Here is a 20,423-nt window from a genome sequence, read left to right on the forward strand (position 1 = left end):
GGGACCATTGTGATCATCTAGTCTGACCCCCTGCACAGTGCAGGCCACAGAATCTCACCCACCCCTCCCAGAATAATCCTCTCACCTATATCTCAGATATTGAAGCCTTCAATTACTTTGAAGACCCCAAGATGCAGAGAATCCTCCAGCTGTGATCTGTACCCCATACTACAGAGGAAAGCGAAAAACCTCCAGGGCCTCTGCTAATCTACCCTGGAGGAAAATTCCTTCCCGACCCCAAATATGGCGATCAGCTAAACCCTGAGCATGTGGGCAAGACTCACCAGCCAGACACCCAAAAAGTTCTCTATAGTAACTCCTATCATCCCTCCGTTGTCCTATTTCCCACTGATAATGAATGGTCAATTAGTTACCAAGATCACGTTCTCTCATCAAACCATCCCCTTCATAAACCCATTTAGTTTAATCATGAAACCAGATAGATCTTTTGCCCCCACTACTTCCCTTGGAAGGCTGTTCCAGAACTTCAGTCCTCTAATGGTTAGAAACCTTTGTCTAATCTCAAGTCTAAACTTCCTACTAGCCAGCTTATATCCATTTGTTCTTGTGTCCACATTGGTATTAAGCTTAAATAATCTCTCTCCCTCCCTGGTATTTATCCCTCTAATATATTTAAAGAGTGCAATCATGTCCCCCCTCAGCCTTCTTTTGGTTAAGGTAAACAAGCCAAACTCCTTGACTCTCCTTTCATAAGACAGGTTTTCCATTCCTCGGATCATCCTAGTGGCCCTTCTTTGTACCTGTTCCAGTTTGAATTCATCCTTCTTATACATGGGAGACCAGAACTGCACACAGTATTCCAAATGGGGTCTCACCAATGCCTTGTATAATGGCACTAACACCTCCTTATCCCTACTGTAAATACCTCGCCTAATACATCCCAAGACTGTATTAGCCTTTTTCACAGCCATGTCACAATGGCGGCTCATAGTCATCCTATAATCAACCAGGACTCCGAGGTCCTTCTCCTCCGTTACATCAGTTGGAAGTGTCCCCAGCTTATAACTAAAATTCTTGTTATTAATCCCTAAATGCATAACCTTACACTTCTCACTATTAAATTTCATCCTATTGCTATCACTCCAATTTACAAGATCATCCAGATCTTCCTGTATGATATCCTGATCCTTTTCTGAATTGGCAATAGCTCCCAACTTTGTGTCATCCGCAAATTTTATCAGGACACGTCCACTTTTGGTGCCAAGGTCAGCAATAAAAAGATTAAATAAAATTGGCCCCAAAACTGATCCCTGAGGAACTCCGCTAGTAACCTTTCTCCAACCTGACAGTTCACCTTTCAATATTACCTGCTGTAGTCTCCCCTTTAACCAGTTGCTTATCCATCTCTCAACTTTCATATTAATCCCTATCTTTTCCAATTTAACCAATAATTCCCCATGCTTAGTGCATGAGCCTCTACTACAGGAGCTAAAAAGCAGCTGTCTATTAGTTAAGGCTGTAGAGCAGACTCATTCTCTCTATAAGTGGTCTCAGTGGCACTAGACAAGAGAGAACCCACACACCCAGATGGTATGTGGGTTACACTATTGACAGCTGCTTCAGAGAGAGCGATCTTAATTCTTGACCCAAGGACAGTCACTGGGATGTGAAGCCTTGGAGACATGATCATGAGAAATCCAGTGCAGGTGAATTTTGATTGTCTTCAAGTCTAGACACAGAGCTGAGCTGTTAGCCAATTTGTTCCAATGTAATACTTGTAATTTCATAGCTAGGATGCCTGAGTATTTTGTTCCACGGTTTTAAGGTGGACAACTCCATATGGGAAAAACTTAACACAACAGTCTAGTACAGACATGTCAAACAGGCCTTGGAGGGCGGGGGGGGGGGGGGGGGGGTTGGGAGGGGGGGCTGCACATGGCCCAGTCAAAGTTTTGAGGCCCGCCACTACTTTTTATAAAAGAATAAAGTGCGGCCCGCTGGCTGCTCTGAGCACAGTGCCCCCGTGACTGCTCATAGCTGGTCAGTAACTCTGCGCCCCAGCACACACTCACGGCTGGCCTGCCGCTCCGCACACAGCATCAAGTGCCTGCTCACAGCCGGCCACTCTGCTCACGTGCCCCAGTGGCTGGAGGAAGAAGTGTGGCGGCAGAAGCAAGGGCAGCTCCCGGACCCAGGCATTAGGTTGGTGGGGGGGGGGGGGGGGAAGAGGGGGGAGGGAGAGAGGAGAGGAGAGGGGCTGGGAGTGCCTGGCTCTGGGGGAGGAGGGAGGCATTAGGTTGGGGGAGGGGCTGGGAGTGCCTGACTCTTGGGGAACAGTGGGAGATATTTTGCTAATATTTTGTTTATTTTTTATTCCCACATAAAAATCACAAAATTTATTGATATAAAATTAATTCAATACATGTCCTTTTTTGCAATTGTATAATTATGTTTATGCAAAATCTCAAACTTACAAAGCATCTCAAATTTTCACAGAAGCCTGTTCTATTTGATTAACCACTGTCTATAATTTATGTCCACTGTCTATAATTTATGTCAATAAGTATCATAAAAAATACCTTACGTTTATATTTAAATTAAAATATATGTGCAAATAACAATTACACAATTATTGTATTAGTCAAATAAGACCTGAAAAAATATTTACAAAATATACCTAAAACAATCTATAATATAAATAATTACAACTTTCCAATAGCTTTCAGGGCCACTAAAGAAAATGTACTCCTATCAGTTTTCGTTTGTGCGGCCCTCAGTAGGCTTTGAGTTTGACATGCCTGGTCTAGTAGTACCTTAAAGACTAACAAAACATGTAGATGGTGGTATGAGCTTTCATGGGCACAATTCACTTCTTCAGATGACAGGAGTGCTAGAAGTCCAGATCCAAGAATAAATGGGGAGGAGGGGATGAAGGAGAAGACAGGGGAAAAAAAGAAAAAAGGAGAAAAAAGTGAGGGGAAGAGATGGTGAGTAGATAAGCTTCAGGGGGTAGCCAAGTTAGTCTGTAACAGGTACAGCTTTAAAAAAAAAAAAAAAAAGTCTAGTAGCACCTTAATGACTAAATAGTTACAAGAAGCTAATGAGACCCATTAACCAACCAACCAAAAAATGAAGGTGCTAAGTCAATAAGATATGGAAGATAATGTGCGAGCCATCCAATATCCAGGTTCGTAGCATTTGCCTAAGAATTAAACTTGCGAATGAAGTTCCAGCCTCTCTGTGTATTTGGCTTGTGGAATTGGTCTGAAACAAAATGGTGACTTGGAGATCCATTAATGTAGTGTTTCTTAAACATTTTAAGACCGAGGAAAACCAAACAATTTTTTTTTAAATGGGAAACACCAAGGATTTTTTGACAAAAAAAAAAAGTCAGGGGAAAAAGGGTCGGGGGGGTGGGGGGGGAGTTGAGAAAAAAAGGTCACCTGCCCCTTTAAGGGTGGCCATTTTGAATTGTATTGTTCTCCATGGCACACCTCCTACTGCCTCGTGGCAAACTGTGTTCCGTGGCACACCGGTGTAAGAAATACTGCATTAATGAGTGTCCAGGAAGATTAAAGTGTCCTCCACCAGGTTTTTGTGTATTGCCCTTTCGGATATCTGATGTGTATGTCCATTAATTCTTTCCCATAGAGAATGTCTAGTTTGGCAAATATACATTGCAGTGGGGCACTGCTGGCATTTGATGGCAGAGATCACATTAGTGGATGTGCAGTTAAATGAGCCTCAGATTTGGTGGCGTATGTGGTTGGGTCCAGTGATGAAATCACTGGTGTAGATGTGTGGGCAGAGTTGGCAGGGGGGCTGATTGCAGGGAGGGTTCCTGGATGATTATAATGAGGGGTGTTGTGTGATTACTGGAAATAATTTGTTTGAGGTTAGGGGGTTTTCTGTAAGTGACAATTGGCCTTTCCCCCAAGGCCTGTGAGTGAGCGGTCATTTTCCAGGATAGGTTGTAGATTGTTGATAATGCGTTGGAGGGGTTTAAGTTGTGGACTATAGGTGATAAGTGGAGTTCTGTTTTCTCTTTTGGGCCTGTCTTGAAGTAGTTCATGTCTGGGTACTTGTTTGGCTCTGTTGATAGGTTTTTTCACTTCTCCAGGTGGGTATTACAGTTTTAAGAATGCTCTATATAGCTCCTGTAGGTGTTTGTCTCTGTCTGTGCGATTGGAGCCAAGCCCTCAGATACAATAGATTGATAAGTGTGTCTGGGATGGAAGCTAGAGGCATGAAGGCAAGTGTAGCAGTTGCTAGGTTTCCGGTATAGGGTGGTGGAAATATGTCCATCCTTTAATTGTACTATAGTGTCAAGGAAGTGGATTTCTCACGTGGACGGATCCAGGCTGAGGTTGATGGAAGTTATTGAAATCCCTGTGAAATTCTTGAAGAGTCTTTCACGTGGGTGCATATGATGAAGATGTCATTGATGTAGCGTAAATAGAGTAAGGTTGTTAGGGGGCGAGAGCTAAGGAAAGTTCAAGGTCAGCCATAAAGACGTTGGCATATTGTGGTGCCATGCAGGTGTCCATGGCTGTGCTGCTGACTTGAAGATACAAATAATCTCCGAATCGGAAGTAGTTGTGGGTAAGGACAAAGTCGCAGAGCTCTGTAATTAGATGTGCAGTGTTGTTATCGGGATGGTGTTCCTGATAGCCTGTAATCCATCTTCATGTGGAATGTTGGTGTAAAGAGCTTTTACGTCCATGGTGGCCAGTATACTATTTTCAGGAAGATTACAGATGTTTTGTAGTTTCCTCAAGAAGTCGGTGGTGTCATGAAGGTAGCTAGGAGTGCTGGTAGCACAGGGTCTGAGGAGAAAGTCAAAGGTACTAGACCCTGCAGTGAGAAATATGCCACTGCTTTTTACTTAAGTCTTTCTATGAAGTTACAGATATTGAATAAAAATATGGCAAGTCCTACATATGAAGTGTATTGCTCATGAAATTTCTAATACATGCAGGTGAGGAACTGAATCTGCAAAGGCTCTTTGTATTTATATTCAATTAAATCTGAGTCATCAGTTTTGGTAATCTCTACTACAATATTGCCACTGCCATTACCCTGAAAGTATGAGATAGGTTTGAGAGCTTAAGTTTCCTTAGATTTTTGCATTAATGTCTAATTGCTTGAACTATGTTTTTAGAGATGTTAACAGGATTTAGCACTGTATTTGTAAAAATCAATCTTCCTTACACTTTTTGCTGTCAATCACCTCGATTCTGCTCTGTACTTACTTATAAATACTAAATCTAGGTGGTTAGCATTTTGAAGTTAGGATTTCCTGACACTTCCAAACTAATTACAGTAGCTCCCCCTGTTACAAGAATCTGCAGTTTTACACGTGCAACTCACACAGAATACTGGATGAGTTGGAAGTAGTGGCTTCAAAAGAATGTCAATGGTGTTTTTAGAGACAATCCATTATGCTGATATTGATAGTCACAAACCAGGACACACTGTTGAGGACAGAAAAACGAATGAGTTTCCTGGATGTCTTCCTGCCCTGAACATTGCTGGTAAGAACATTGACTTGGACTCAACTGCATATGCCTGATAAATAACCAACTACCTCTCTTGATCCAGAGAATCAATTCCCATGTTTGTACCAAGGATTTTCCATATTAAAACTAATTAAGTGTATCTATATTGGAGTACAATGCATCTTGAAGACCACAGTATTAATCTGCACCAGTAACTGCTTCATGAATTTTAGAATAATTGTCCTAATAAAGACAACTAATGCAGGAGTCTTTCTAGTCTGCTCTTGTTTTTATTTAGTATTAGCACTTCAAAAAAGTAAAATTCAAAAGTCTGCTGGCCTGTGGCAGACTCTCCTTTGAAAGCAAAGGGATCTGAACCAATTCTCATAGGATGTAGGATTTTTTTTTAAAAAAAGTTTAACCAATGCTGTGTTCTCATTCAGAGTCCAGATTGACGCAGCTTCAGCAGAGGCACTAGAGAGCAAACAGCAGGAGAGTGACATTAACAAAAAAGTGAAGAGCTTTACTGTTATTCAAGGCAGTGAGCTGAACTATAATTCACCAAAATTGTGCAAGTTGCATGCTTTTGGAGAAAGCTGCAATCGGGGAGAGGACCACTGAAAAGTAGTTGTGAGAAGTAGAACAGTTGAACCCTTATTCTTTCTCCCAATCCCTTATCACAGAAACCAGGATGATTTAAGTGGATGAGGAAATAGCACTTCCTTCCCAAGGGAATTTGAAGAGGGAATGGGACGCACAAAATCAAAACTTGAAACATTTACTAGTCAAAGACTAGTGTGAAAGACTGATTCCCTAAACCACGTCTGGCATCAGCATTCTGGTAGAAATCCAAACTACTTCTGTTCTCAGAAATGGTTCGGGCTGGCAGGTGAACTAAGCTTCTCAGCAAGTTGCTACTGCCAACTAATAAAAATCATAGTCCACATTTTTTTCAAGCCTGAACTAGGTGTTTTTTTTTTTGGTACTGTTTCTATATTAGCCATGAGACTTCATAATGGAAGTGTGAATAAGGTTCTGGTCAATGGATAGTACTAAATAATTTAATCCATTCTGCATGTACTATGAACTCTAGGCCTAATGATGGAGATCCACTAATGTCAGTGGGAGTACTGAAGTGAATTGAGGATTGCAGAACGTGACCCTTAATTCGTAAAGTCTTTGGACTTCTTAACCATGTTATGGATATCTTTTAAAAGATCAGAACTGCTGTGATAATTAGTTCCAAAAATCACAAGACTTGTGAACAATAAGTTCTGTTTGTGTATTTGACAGTCCATATAATCTCAAAACACCATGGAGTCACTGTTGATACAAATTCCTGGTAATCAAGTTCTATTTTCTTTAGAAAGATGTCATTTGCCACAAGTAGCAATCTGCCCTTCATTCTCTTGTGTTTGGAGACTATTTAGGGTGCTTACAATTGTTAAACTGCAAGTTATTATGTACACACAGAAAAAATCTTTATTTGCTATGGATTTGTATTCAGCAGAGATTTCTGACTTTTAGATATACAGGCAGTCCCCGAGTTACGCGGATCCGACTTATGTCGGATCCGCAGTTACGAACGGGGCTTTTCTCGCCCCGGAGGACATGGGCGGCGGGACCTCCCAGACACGCCGCGGTCCCACTGCCCGCGTCCTCCAGGGCGAGAAAAGCTGCTCCGCGTCTCCCTAGTGTGCTGGGGGGGGGGGAAGCCCCCCCAGCAGACCAGGGAGATGAGGAGCAAAGCCTCGGAGGACGCCGGCAGCGGGACAGCCCAGATGTACCGCAGTCCCGCTGCCCGCGTCCTCCGCAGCTTTGCTCCGCGTCTCCCTGGTCTGCTGGGGGGGCCCACCCCAGCAGACCGGGGAGACGCGGAGCAAAGCCGCAGAGTATGCAGGCGGGACCACGGCACGTCTTGGCGGTCCCACCGCCTACGTCTTCCTGGTCTGCTGGGCGGCGCGCAACTAGCATGCCCTCCACCCCGCCCAGCAGACCAGACTTTTCTCGCCGACACATGGGGTAGAGCAGCTGGGGCGCTGCCGGGTTGGTCCCGCAGCACCGCTCCTCAGCGCTACTGGACCAACCCAGCAGCGCCCCAGCTGCTCTGCCCCAGGCGTCCAGATTCAGCCACTGTTGAAACTGATCAGCGCTGATTCCAGGAAGCCCAGGGCAGAGCAACTCTGCCTCGGGCTTCCTGTAGTCAGCCGCTGGTCAGTTTCAGCAGCGACTGAATCTGGACGCCAGTTCCGACTTACATACAAATTTAACTTAAGAACAAACCTACAGTCCCTATCTTGTACGTAACCCGGGGACTGCCTGTATTTGTTTCTTTTATGCACAGATGTGATTAATTCTATTTAGAAAGTTATCCAACTCTTTAGATTGTTCCAGTTCTTTTTGTTCTCTTCTTTCTATCTGTTAGATCTGAATTTTCATGTATAGTATTTGAATAATTGGTTGTCAGCCATGACTACCCAGACTAAATACAATAGTCACACAAGCTACAGCTCTCTCACAAGACAAATAAATATATTAAGGTCAGATTTGCCAAAACTACCTTAGTTTACACTAAGTTTATTTAAACAGAGTATTGACACCAGGGATTCAGAAAACAGAACCAAGCTTTTTGGCAACAAGAGAGATATGGGATACTCAGATTGCAAACACCCAGACCCATTATTAAAAATAAGACTTCTATTAAACAGATATTAAATAAAAATACAAAGCTTATATAAACATTTCTTTACATTTGTCCAGAGACTAGATTCTAAGAAGCTCCTGCCAGACTCCAGACGATTTAAAAAAAATTTATATCTTACTAAAGCCCCATTAAAATGCCATTTACTTTTTCTTCATTTCCTTTCCCACTTACAACATCCAACAGATTTTTCTGTTTTATGATCAACTTCACCCTCACCCAATTCTTGTAGACATGTACAATGTGATTGTGCAATCTGACTCGGGCCAAGAAGCAGAAAATAGTTATAGTAAGAGAAAGGATGGAGTCTGAAGGCCTAGGTTCTAATTCCTGGCACTGATTTTCTGAAGGACCTTAAGAAAGTTACTTCACAGAAGTTGCAGGGACAGAGGTAAAATGTGAGCTTCTGAACCCCTTAGATGAAATGTGCTATGCAATTCAGAATGTAAGATTATTTCCTGTTGGGTGGAATCAACTCCTGTTTTGAGGTAACATCAGTAAACACCCACACCTAAGATTCAAATCAACAGTAACCAGAATAAAATTAAAAAAAAAAAAAAATCACAGAATAAGAAAATGTACTTGTGCTTGATAATCTCCTTTCTTTGAGGAATCAGGTCCACTGACCTTTAAAAATGGGAACTGCAGCCTGCTTGTCGAATCACACCTGTAAGTTGTCACCAGTAGGGGAATGCCCTAGTGTGACTTTCTGGGTCACCAGGATGATGAGTCACTGTTAACTGCTGTTCCACTACTCCTCCCCCACCTTCCCTCCTTTGGTAGCCAGGTGTCAGTACCTGCCTTTTAACAACTGAAACACTCCCCTCAAAACTCTACCAGTCCAACTTTGCAGGTTAACAATAGGTACACCCCAATTCTTAAGCCCCCTTGAAGAGCATTTCCCTGTGTGTCCAGCCTCTCTCTGTATGCCAGTGGCTCTCAAACTTTTGGCCCATGGCCCACCCAGCTTAATGCAAACCTTTCTGTGGACCACAAGTTGCTAATGGAAACCCATTGTTAATTACATAATTACACCTGAGCCATTTTGCTAGTGCTGCAGCTAGGGAGAAGGATTTAAATTATTAAACAGATAAACTAACATGAGTTAAAATGCTTAATCAAACTTCATTTTAAATAAAGCAAAATATTAAATTCATGTCCAACACAAAAGGTTTAAATGTTTTCTTTCTTTATAGCCGGGGTGGGAAACCCTTTTGGGTTGGGGCCACTGACTCTCAAATATCAGTTGGGGACCACACAAGTGAGAAGCAAAAACACTCCTCAGAAACCCCCAGCCCTCACTGATATGGCCCCCAACTGACACACCTCACTCCTCTGGCACTTCAGCCCCACCGGGGCAAGGGGAAGGGAACGGGCAGAGAGTACTGAGGTTCAGGGCTTCCCATAGGCCAGATTTACTTTTCTGGGGTTCCAGTTAGTGGATTTTGGGAACCCCCTTAGGCTCTGGGATGGGGACAAAAATGAAGGGTTCAGTGTGCAGGGTAGGGCTGTCAGTAAGTAGGACAGGGATGGGGTACAGGATCTGGGCAGGAGGGAGTGAGGGTGCAAGGTCTAGGTGGGAGATAGGATACAGAAGCAGGATACAGAAGCAGACTGGGAGTAGGGTGTCTGGCTAGGGGGAAAGAGGGAAGCAAAAGCAAGGGAGGGTGCAGTCTGTGGCCAGGAGGGAAGGTGCAGGAGCACCAGTGGATGCAGGAGCAGGATGAGGGTATGTATGTGTCTGGACAGGAAGGAGGTTGCAGGAGCAAGGGAGAGTGTAGGAGCAAGCTGGGAGAATAGTGATAGAGATGTAGCCGTGTTAGTCTGGGGTAGCTGAAGCAAAATGCAGGACAACGTAGCACTTTAAAGACTAACAAGATGGTTTATTAGATGATGAGCTTTCGTGGGCCAGACCCACTTCCTCAGATCAGCTGGGGTGTGGTGTTTTGGCAGGGAGGGGGGGGAATGAGTGAGGGAAATTGGGGTGTGAGGATCTGGGTATGAGGCAGGGTGCTTACTAGGCTTCGTGCCCCTATTGCTCCCAAGCATCGCCTTCTGGTGCTTCTATTGGCCAGCCAATGGCACCAGCAGCAAAAGCCTCAGGACAGCATGTCATTGCACTGCTGTTCCACCAGTGGCGTGGGGAGAGGGAGCTTGCTCAGCTCTCCCTTCCCTACACTGCTATTCCAGCCTCATGGTCGCTGCAATGCTGGAGCACCAGCTCCGGCTTCCCACTTGGAGGATGTGGGAGAGAAGGAAGCTCCAACCTTTAGCTTCAATGTAACAGCACTAATCTATAACGAAAAATATAACTTTATTCATAAAGGTTGAGATCATGAGCAAGGGTAATAAGGCCAAACATGTTCAACACAGTATAATAAACTGTTCACTTATAAAATTGAATTCCCTATACAATGAAACACTAGTCCAGAATGTCAACTACATCTGAACTTCCTAGTAAGATTTTTCTTTAGATCCAGCAGCCATGAAAAGTTTGTTTGTGCAATCCTTTTAATCTTTTATTACTGCAAAAATGTAAGTCAATATCAAAATGTTAACCCTACAATAAGGTTAGAAAATCTGGCACTCACGTCAAAAGAAGTCAGAAAATGCTCTCTTACCATTAGCTCGTTCATACTGTGTGCGCTAGGGTATACAATAATGCAGAGTCTCATTTTCTGTAGTGTACCAACAGACGATTAAGACTCCTAAAACCCTACCTATAACAATTAAAAAGACTAGCCAATAATATATACGATGTGTCCAGTGTGGCAGAATTAGTACTCCAGAGGAAAAAGTTTGGCAATTTCCATCTTCAGTGCTTAATCTTGTGTCTCACATTTTTTTTATTTAAAGGAGAAAATACCCACCTCTCCCCCTTAACTATTTGACTTGAGCATCTTATTAGCTCTGTGGTGTTTGCCTCTGATCTTATCTTGATTTGAAGGCAAAAGGGTTTCTTATGAAGCTATAAAAAGTGCTGCGAACATCTTACTCTAGAGCTAAACTGTCTGGAAAGTTACAAGTTCTTCCACCTGTTTCAGTAGCTGAGAATGTAAATATTAGGGGTGTAAAAGGTTAACTGGTAAAAGCCTCACCCTTAATGGCTCTGGTTAGCCAGGAGGAGCTAGAACATCTTCCCACCTGCCCTCTAGCTGGCCTGCCTGCCTCTCCCCCAGCCACAGGTTATACACTGGCTCCCTGGGAGCAGGGTTATCAAGGGCTGCTGCTGGCCCCACTCCCAGGGAGCTGGCTTTAGAACCCACAGTGAAGTTGCCTCTTCAGGAGCAGGGCCAACAGCAGTCCTTGATGACTCTGCTCCCATGGAGGCAGCTTCACCGTGGACTCAGCAGTACAAAGCTTATTTAAGCTTTACTGCAGAGCCCGCAGCACGTGTAACTGCTATGATTTTTAGCAGTTACTGTACATAGTTATGTTTTTAACTGCATTGTTACATCCCTAGTAAATATCTGGAATGAAGTATCCAAACACATGCTTCAGCTCAAACCAACATCCAGCTAATGAGTAGAGCTCTTTGTGGATACAAAACGTGCAGCCACATTTGTATTAGAGAAAATGAGCTGCAGATATCCACTTTATATCTGCAGGTACCTGCATCCGTGGATGTTGAAGTGGATAACCATGGATTTGAAGGGCTCTACTAATGAGTTTCCTACAGTTTAAACAAACCAACCCACAAATGTAGCCAAGCACATGTTTTTTCATTAGGGGCTATTTACATATCAAACTTGAAGTTTTAGAGCTTCAAAGGGGTAGCTGAGTGGGGTAGACTATTGTTTAAGTTTTTCTAGTTAGTCTAGTAGCACCTTAAAGACTAACAAAACATGTAGATGGTTATCATGAGCTTTCACCTGAAGTGGATTATGCCCAGGAAAGCTCATGATACCATCTACATGTTTTGTTAGTCTTTAAGGTGCTACTATCCTAATTGTTTTTGAAGTTTTAGAGCTGCTTAAACTACTTGCTTTAAAAGTGTGACTTTTAAACTGCAAGTTCCGCAGACTTTCCAGAAAGTGTATTTCAACAGGCAAAGACCTAACATCCAAAACATTATTTGAAGGAAGTTTTAAAAGGGGGTTTTAAAAGTTGCAAAGCAGCTTCTATTCTTACAATAGCATGCACCATCACTTGCACCCAAGAGAGGTTCACCACCATGGAGGAACCATATAGGGGAAGTATGGGGCATGGAGAAGCAAGCCACCACCTCAAAAACCAGAAGAAAGTTAGAATTTCTTAAATAAAATGGAGCAATTCAGTTCACATTCTCAATCCATACTTGAGACTGACTCATAGGGTCCTGAAGAAACACTGAATGCAATCATTCATGGAGTTGAGAGCCATGGGCATTCAGCCACTTGCACAATCAGGCCCACACTTAGAACAGCTAGGACAGAAACAAGGCTTCAGGCCAATAGTGTTCATTACCAAATAACTTGTACTCTGGTAACACCCCAAAACCTCAATGCATAACAATGACAGTTTATATTAAGGAAAAGAATAGGGACAACACAGAAGCAGAGTGATCAGGCACACACTGTCAGTTTTTTAAATAGGTTTTACTTTGGTAGTAAAAGATTCTTTAAAAAAAAAAAAAAAAAAAGAAAAAGGTACTACAAAAGCAACACGGAGTCCTGTGGGCAAAGACCCATTTCGTCAGATGCAAGGTAGCCATCCTACAGCAAAAAAAATTCAAGACCAGACTTTAAAGAGAAACTACTGAGCTACAGTTCATCTGCAAATTTGACACCATCAGTTTAAGATTAAACAAAGACTGTGAATGGCTAACTAAGTACAAAAGCTGTTTCTCCTCTCAGCAGACCAGGGAGACGTGGAGCAAAGCCGGGGAGCACGCGGGCAGCGGACAGCCCAGATGCGCCACGGCTGTCCCGCTGCCGGCATCCTCAGAGGCTTTGCTCCCCGTCTCCCTGGTCTGCTGATCTCCAGCAGACCAGGAAGACGCAGAGCAAAGCCGCGGAGAACCCGGGCGGCGGGACCGCGGTGCATCTCGGTCCGTCACCCGTGTCTCCCTGGTCTGCTGGGGGCGCAGCTAGTACGCCTCCCCATCCCCCAGCAGACTAGGCTTTTCTCCGGACACCTGTGGTAGAGCAGCTGGGGCGCTGCCGGTTGGTCCCGCAGCGCCGGGCACTACTAGACCAACCCGGCAGCACCCCAGCTACTCTGCCCCAGGCTTCCTGGAATCAGCCGCTGATCAGTTTCAGCAGCAGCTGACTTGGGGACGCCTGGGGTTCTTAAGTTGAATCTGTATGGAACTGGTGTCCAGATTCAGCCTGTTGAAACTGATCAGAGGCTGATTCCAGGAAGCCAGGAGCAGAGCAACTCTGCCTCGGGCTTCCTGTAGTCAGCCGCTGGTCAGTTTCAGCAGCGGCTGAATCTGGACGCCAGTTCCAACTTACATACAGATTCAACTTCAGAACAAATCTACAGTCCCTATCTTGCACATAACCCGGGGACTGCCTGTACATGTATCTGACAAAGTGGGTCTTTGCCCACGAAAGCTTATGCTCCAATACATCTATTAGTCTATAAGGTGCCATAGGACTCCTTGTCGCTTTTGCAGATCCAGACTAACAGCTATTCCTCTGAAAAAAAGGAGTACCGTTTCCTCTAGTTGTGTCTCAAAGTAGGTTGGAGACTGCACAGAATGCATCCTGCATGTTTTCTGCTACCATTAGAAGAGAGACAGGATTTTCAACTGCACTTTTCACTTAATATATTGTTGTAAGAATCAAGGAATACCCGGTTTTATCTTTAAGCATGCTCATAGTTCCGCTTCTAAGTGAACTAGAGTCAGCGCAATATATTTCTTATCTCTTCACCATTATAGAAAAATATACTATTGATATTTCTTAGAGGCAGTAGTGACATCTCCTGGTAAGATTACTAAATGGATTAGAGGTTTACAACTAACTAAAGAAACAAAATGTAATTTTCAAGAAGAGTTGAGGGATTTTAAACATGGCTCTGTCAAGGGCTTCCCTTGTGGTAGTGATATTGCTACTACTGTAGATCTGACGTTCAACATATTCGTAGATAAGGAAGTCTTAGACTTTCAATATAAGCCTCTCATATTCAGGTTACAACAGAGTCAACATTTAAGTCATAGGTTACACACCTCTACACATGCTAGCATTCACCAAAAGTTCTCAAATATATTAGCCAAGAGAGCCCAGCAGAGCAAAGCTCCCATTTCACCCGACCTTTCTCCTGACTGGGATCAAAGCATAGAATTGCAAATTAAGTCACCTCTATGGTGATTTGCACAGGAAGACTGTTATACCTGCACACAGTCTTTGCAGGCAATAGGGCGCTTCCACAGGAAGTATGCTACAGCCACACAGACCAAAATGCAGAACAGAGACTTATCTGCCTCAGACAGATTCTCCTCATCAACCACTGAACTGTGGCTAAGGACTACAATTCTTGTTTTGTTCTGACTGACTCCTTACTACTTCACTGAGAACCCAGATCAGGTGCCCCCTTCTTCAGATGACAGTTTTTCATAAAGTCATTTTAGTCCGCTTTTATTCTGCTATGCACAGCAGGCAAGGACTTAACACAGGAAGTGAATTCCTTGGCTGTGAGCATAGGATGCCCAAAGACCTGGAACTCTAAACTGCTAACCCTTGCTCTATTATAGACTATTTTTAATACTTCCCATGAAACAGGTTTGGACTAGGGATGTTACACTATATCTAACTGAATAGTTGTGTAACCATGAAAAAATCTCATCAGTTACACGATTTTTCAATAGCCCCCAGAGGCAGGGCTGTCAGCCAGGGAGCCCGCGGCCCCACTCCTGGGAACCCCCAGCTACTTTGCATTGCTGCCTCTGTAGCGGACTACACATTGTCCAAACTAAGGATGCCAATACCAAGGTAAAGAAACACATGCCCTTTTGACACCAGTGCTCCTTCATTGCTGCCAGCGGTTAAGCTACATAATTTAAACGTTTATCAAAAGGAATGATTAGCAATTTAGAAACTGTTCTTTTTGTAAAAGTATGTGCATTTCCACATTCATCAAGCAATTTAAAAAAACCACATGGTAATATTCTAAAAACCTCTTACCGAAGCAACGAGAAGACATCATATGAGTTACGGACACAGTTCTGATCCACCTGGAGAAGACTACTCTTCTGGGTGCATGAGTGATCCTTAAGGCAAAGAAAAGCAACTACTTTAAAAGTCAGAGCAAATTTCTTCATGAGACTATGTGGAACACACAACTATCCTTGCATTTAAATATATCACAATAAAAACTTCAAAAAGCACCAAGTAGCAGCAATTTAGTTCTCAGCAGAGTGGCGATGGCACCACAAAACACAGGTTTACAGCAGGCTCATAATATTATAAATGTGAGCTCTAAAGTTATTAGCAGTATTTAATATTCCATTTTATTTTCTTTAGCATATCTGTAATCCCATGCAGCATGAGCTGCTGAAAGGATGTAAAATGTAACTTGCTGGAACTCCCCAGATTCAATTTTGAACAGACTTTTGGTATGGCACAATGATTTCAAGAACCTGCTCTCAGAGATGCAACATTAAAAGGGTCTCAGGAAGTGGCAATTAGAAAGTTATTGTTTAGCCACTCCATAAATACCCTACAGAGATTCATGTATTCCTTGGGACAAGCAAGGAAGCTTCCTAACAATTTGGATCAAACAAAAATGTGGCAAAGGTCTGCACAAGGGATGGCAGGAAGAAAGTGCCAGATTATCTTGTGCTACAATGTTGTCAAAACTGATAGCTATTCTGGGTCAGGAAGGTTCAATACATAAACAGACACATCCCTTGGGGCTGGAAGAACTCTAGTGCTGACCAGGAAGGAAAAGTTCCAGTTAGGGTTGCCAGGCATCTGGTCGAAAAGGGACCCTGGAGGGTCTGGTAGGAATTGCTCACCAGGCCATTAAAAATCTGGTTAGCTGCATAGCAAGGTTAAGGCAGACAGGCTCCCTGCCTATCCTGGTTCTGTGAGAGCCCCAGAAATGGCCAGCATCCCCATCTCTAAAGTGCAAGAGCTTTACACTCTGCCCCCAACCCATGCACCAGCTCTGCAGCTCCAATTGGCCAGGAACCACAGCCAACAGGAATGGAGGCACAGTGCCTGTAGGTACGGGCAGAGCCTCAGGGCCTCTCTGCCTAGGAGCTGGGCATGCCAGACTCTTCTAGGAACCTGAGGTAAGTGCTGCCCCACAGGAGCCTGAACCCTCCCCCACACATCAATACCTTACTCCAGCCCTGAACCACCCTCCCACAACCTGAACCCCTTCTTTCTGGCCTCACCCCAGAACCTGCACCCCCAGGTGGCACACACCCCTTTCACTCCAACCCCCTGCTCCAGCCTGCTGGAAGTGAATGAGGTAGGGGGAGTATAAGTGATGGAGGGTGGGGGATGGAGTGAGTGGGGGGTAGGGGCTTTGGAGAAGGGGCAGGGCAAGGGTGTCCAGTTTAACGTGATTAGAAAGTTTGCAACGCTAGCACTAATACAATGCTGGGACACTGCAGTAAGGCACTGTTCTGCTGAAGACAAGAGTCAGACACAAAACACCCACACACCATAGGACAAGAGGACTGGCCATATGTGATCATTAAAAATTTGATGGCTGAAAGAACAGGATAGCAGTTTTCAATTATGTACAAGGCTGTTGTAACTAAGAAGGAGAAAAACTGTTCTTAACCTCTGAGGATAGGAGAAGTAGCAATGGGCTTAAATTGCAGCAAGAGCAATTTAGTATGGATATTAGGAAAAAATTCCTTTCTGGATAGTTAAGCATTGGAATAAAATTACCTAGGGAAGTTGTGGAATCTCAGAGGTTTTTAAGAGCAGATTAGACAAACACCTGATATGGATGGGCTAGATAATCCTTAGTCCTGCTAGGAGTGCAAGAGACTGAAGATATGACCTCTTGAGGTCCCACCAAGTCCTACAATTCTATGAAAAATACAGGCATCCACCTTTATATATTTACCAGTGTTAGAATTTCACCAGGTCCCTAGAAAAGTTTCAGCAGAATATAGTGATTTTCTTCACTTTAATCACGCATCATAAATTTAAAACAAACAGCTACCGCTTTCCACCACAGACATAACTGCACTTTAATGTGGGTGAAGTAATCCACCTAAATATCCTTTATCCGTCTCAGAGGGCTGTTGCAGAGCTTAGCTAATAATAAACCACTTGGAGGTCTTCTGCTAGACACAGTTAGATCTCCCATGGGCAATTCAGTAGGGGCTTTTCCCCCCTTTCCACTGAAAACATTTCTTTACACACACTATCAAACTACTTGTCACTATTAAGAGCAAGGAGGCAAATATGCAAGTTTAATACTAGGAAACCAATACCATGCATAATTGGCCACTTCTAAAAAGGGGAAACCATTTCTTCAGCTGTCTTAGCGTCTCATTTTCTTTCTGGTATGTTAGGAGCTTGACATATAGAATTCATCTTTTGGAAATATACTAAAGCGAGACTTCACCATCTGAACCTCACTAAAATATCAACATGAAGCAGGAAACTTGCAAGGCATTGCAGTTGGATCATCAGCATCTCATGTTTGTCGAATATGCCATGTTTAAAAGCAAAGTATGTTATCACAGAGCTGTTCTTTTAAGAGTGCAGTAGACCATGGCAAACAGTCCTATCTCCCTCCACCTTCCCTCCCCCCCCACTCAAAAAATGGAAGAGGAAGTAGCAATTTCAGAAAGGGAAAGACATTATCAATGTTCCCTCTAATATTTTCCATCCATGTGCCCTGAGGAATGTGCAAATATGCACCATCAGTAGAAAACAAAAATCTAGCTGTGGGCACTCTGCTAGTCAGCTGAGCAGAATATGAATCTCAAGTGGATACACAAGTGCACTGCTCACAGGGAACCACTGCTCATTAATACGAGTCATTAAGTCCCTTCTCTTCTCCCATCCTGCTATAGGATGGTAGCCTTTATTATTCACTCATCAGAAAGCAAAGAGCCAAAGGAAGAATGAAAGGGTATATGAAGGCTACCTCCACCTGCCCACCTCTCAAGTAATTCTAAAGCTGTTTGTATAAAGCACTAAGGAAAAAAAAGGAGGGATGCACAAATAAAAGTAGTTTTCTGCTTATTGAAAATCTCTCCCCTTTCATCCCACTGCAATATTTAATACCGGCACTGAGCATGACATGTCACCCCTTTAAATGAGAGAACTGGCTTTCTGGAGAGGCAGCCTGGAACACAACTTGAAAGACTTGAGTGCTCCGGGAATGTTAAGATCCACCTGATACTGGTTGATAAACAAGTGGGGAAAGCAGCAAGCAAGCAATCACTTTGCATGTCTCTGCAGAAGTGGTTTCACTCTCCCTGCAGAAGGAAGACAGAGATGTAACCTGAAAACCTAGTCACTGCCAAGAGGTTCTAGAAGACAGGGTCACAAAAATGGTTTCAAGTTACCAAGTTCAATACACAATCTTGTAGTCTCTTTTCTTTGAGACACCATAAAACCACCACTGAAGAAAGCAGTTCTTACATCTGGCAGATGCAGAGAGACTTCTCAAAAGGTTCCTGCAGGAACATGGAACAGTTTTGTTGATAAGCAGCAACTGTAAACAGTTTAAAGAAAAAGGATCTGGAGAAATGAGGAAGTGAAACCCAAGACTCCACAATTCAGCATCTTCCCACTAACTGGTCCCTGGAGAGCTAATTTGGCCTGCATCTGTCTTGGCCTGGTTCAAAAGAGTACAGACTAGCTACAAACAAAACAGCTGACAACCAAAAAGCATTAAGTATTCACATGCACCTAGGAAGAGGTCAAACAAACAGACTCCCAATAAAAACTGTTAGAGGTTGCGCAGATACTATAACTAGAAATTTTAAAGCCTCATATGGGAAGCCTTTCTTAGAACCTACTCCAATCAGCTCCCTAGCCATGTGGCTCAGATCTGTCTCCTGCTCCAACACTGGGCAATCCCAAGGGAGATATGCTATTACTACTAGGAAGGATGGAGCAGAGCACAAGCTACTGCAGGAGGAACAGAAGCTAAAGGCATCCCAGCTGGCATGGAGAAGTGAGAAGGGAAGATCTAATAATCACTTGATTGATTGTGGAGGCTAAGTGGTTGTAGCAAGGAGGGAAGAAAAACTCACTCAAAGCTAGTAAGGCTCGCTTGCTGAGTGGGTTGCTGCAGAGGCAAAGAGCTTTCATCTTCAAGGGACAAGGAAGCAATATTTGTACTCCACACACCTCAAGGAGAGGGAACCACAGAATTCTAGGAGTCTTGAGGATGAGTGAAAAGGAAAGAAACCTGAACTAACAAGCAGAGTTGGAGAAGGCAGGGGAAGGGTCTGAAAGGCACACAGTAGACTCAAGCAGAACAGCAGTGACCAAGGCACATGGTTTTGAATTCATACCCCACTACTGACTGAGCTGCTAGGATCAGGAGTTAAAAGAATATCCCTTAGGACACAGAATTGAGCAGAATCAGAGAAACTTTTTAAGTCTTCTTCCCCCAAACTTTCTCTGTCAATCTAGAGCCCATTGTCACAAAAAAGGAAGAAACAGGAGTTTAAGGAAAAAAACCTTAAGAACAAGGCTCCTTTGTCTCCTCAACTGGTTGTGTAACTCTATATTAGCTTTGTATAGCCATTTAGGTTTTTTCCATGTTATGCTTTCAAAGGTCATACAAAAGAAGTTCCCTGATACCTGAGCCTCTGGCTGGCCTGAGACTAGGGATAGGTCAAGTCCCAGCCACGTTAAAATCAGCCTTCCTGACAGTGGAAACTAATGGAACAGCTGCCACAGGAAAATGAATACTTAGTTTGGGTACACAGCAGCATTACCAGCGTATAATACCCCTTCTCCTCAAATAAATTTGCCAGTATTCATTTCTTTTTACTATTTCACTCAATAGCATGAAAGCCAACGTGAGGCCAGGATGTGTATCTTATTCTTTTAATCTTAAATGGGTCAAGATGTTTAAGAGTAGCAACAAATAACCAAAACTACTTCTGGTTAATAAACAATAATTTAAGAACTACCATAATGGATCAGAACATTATCCATCTTCCCACTTCACAGTTCACCTGTTCTAGATCATTAATGATCGTGCTGAACAGGACAGGCCCTTGGAAGACCGAACCATTCACTTCTCTGTGGAAACAAGTCATTTATTTCTACTCTGTTACCTATCTTTCAACTAGTGGCAGTACAACCCAGTGTATTCAATCCTCTATTATTCACCTCTCT

The 20,423-nt window shown here is 43.4% G+C and overlaps 1 protein-coding gene across 3 annotated transcripts in view; it reads right to left on the bottom strand.

Moving 5' to 3' along the window:
* The window catches only part of UVRAG (UV radiation resistance associated), a 127,427-nt gene that overhangs the window by 74,470 nt on the left and 32,534 nt on the right, over nucleotides 1-20,423 (bottom strand). For all 3 annotated transcript variants that reach the window (XM_075919535.1, XM_075919534.1, XM_075919536.1), the window contains exon 6: nucleotides 15,270-15,355. In XM_075919535.1, coding sequence (XP_075775650.1) covers nucleotides 15,270-15,355 — 86 coding nt within the window. The remainder of the gene's footprint in view (nucleotides 1-15,269; nucleotides 15,356-20,423) is intronic.

Source organism: Pelodiscus sinensis, chromosome 1 (assembly GCF_049634645.1).
Source record: "Pelodiscus sinensis isolate JC-2024 chromosome 1, ASM4963464v1, whole genome shotgun sequence".
In the NCBI taxonomy this organism is placed as follows: Eukaryota; Metazoa; Chordata; order Testudines; family Trionychidae; genus Pelodiscus; species Pelodiscus sinensis.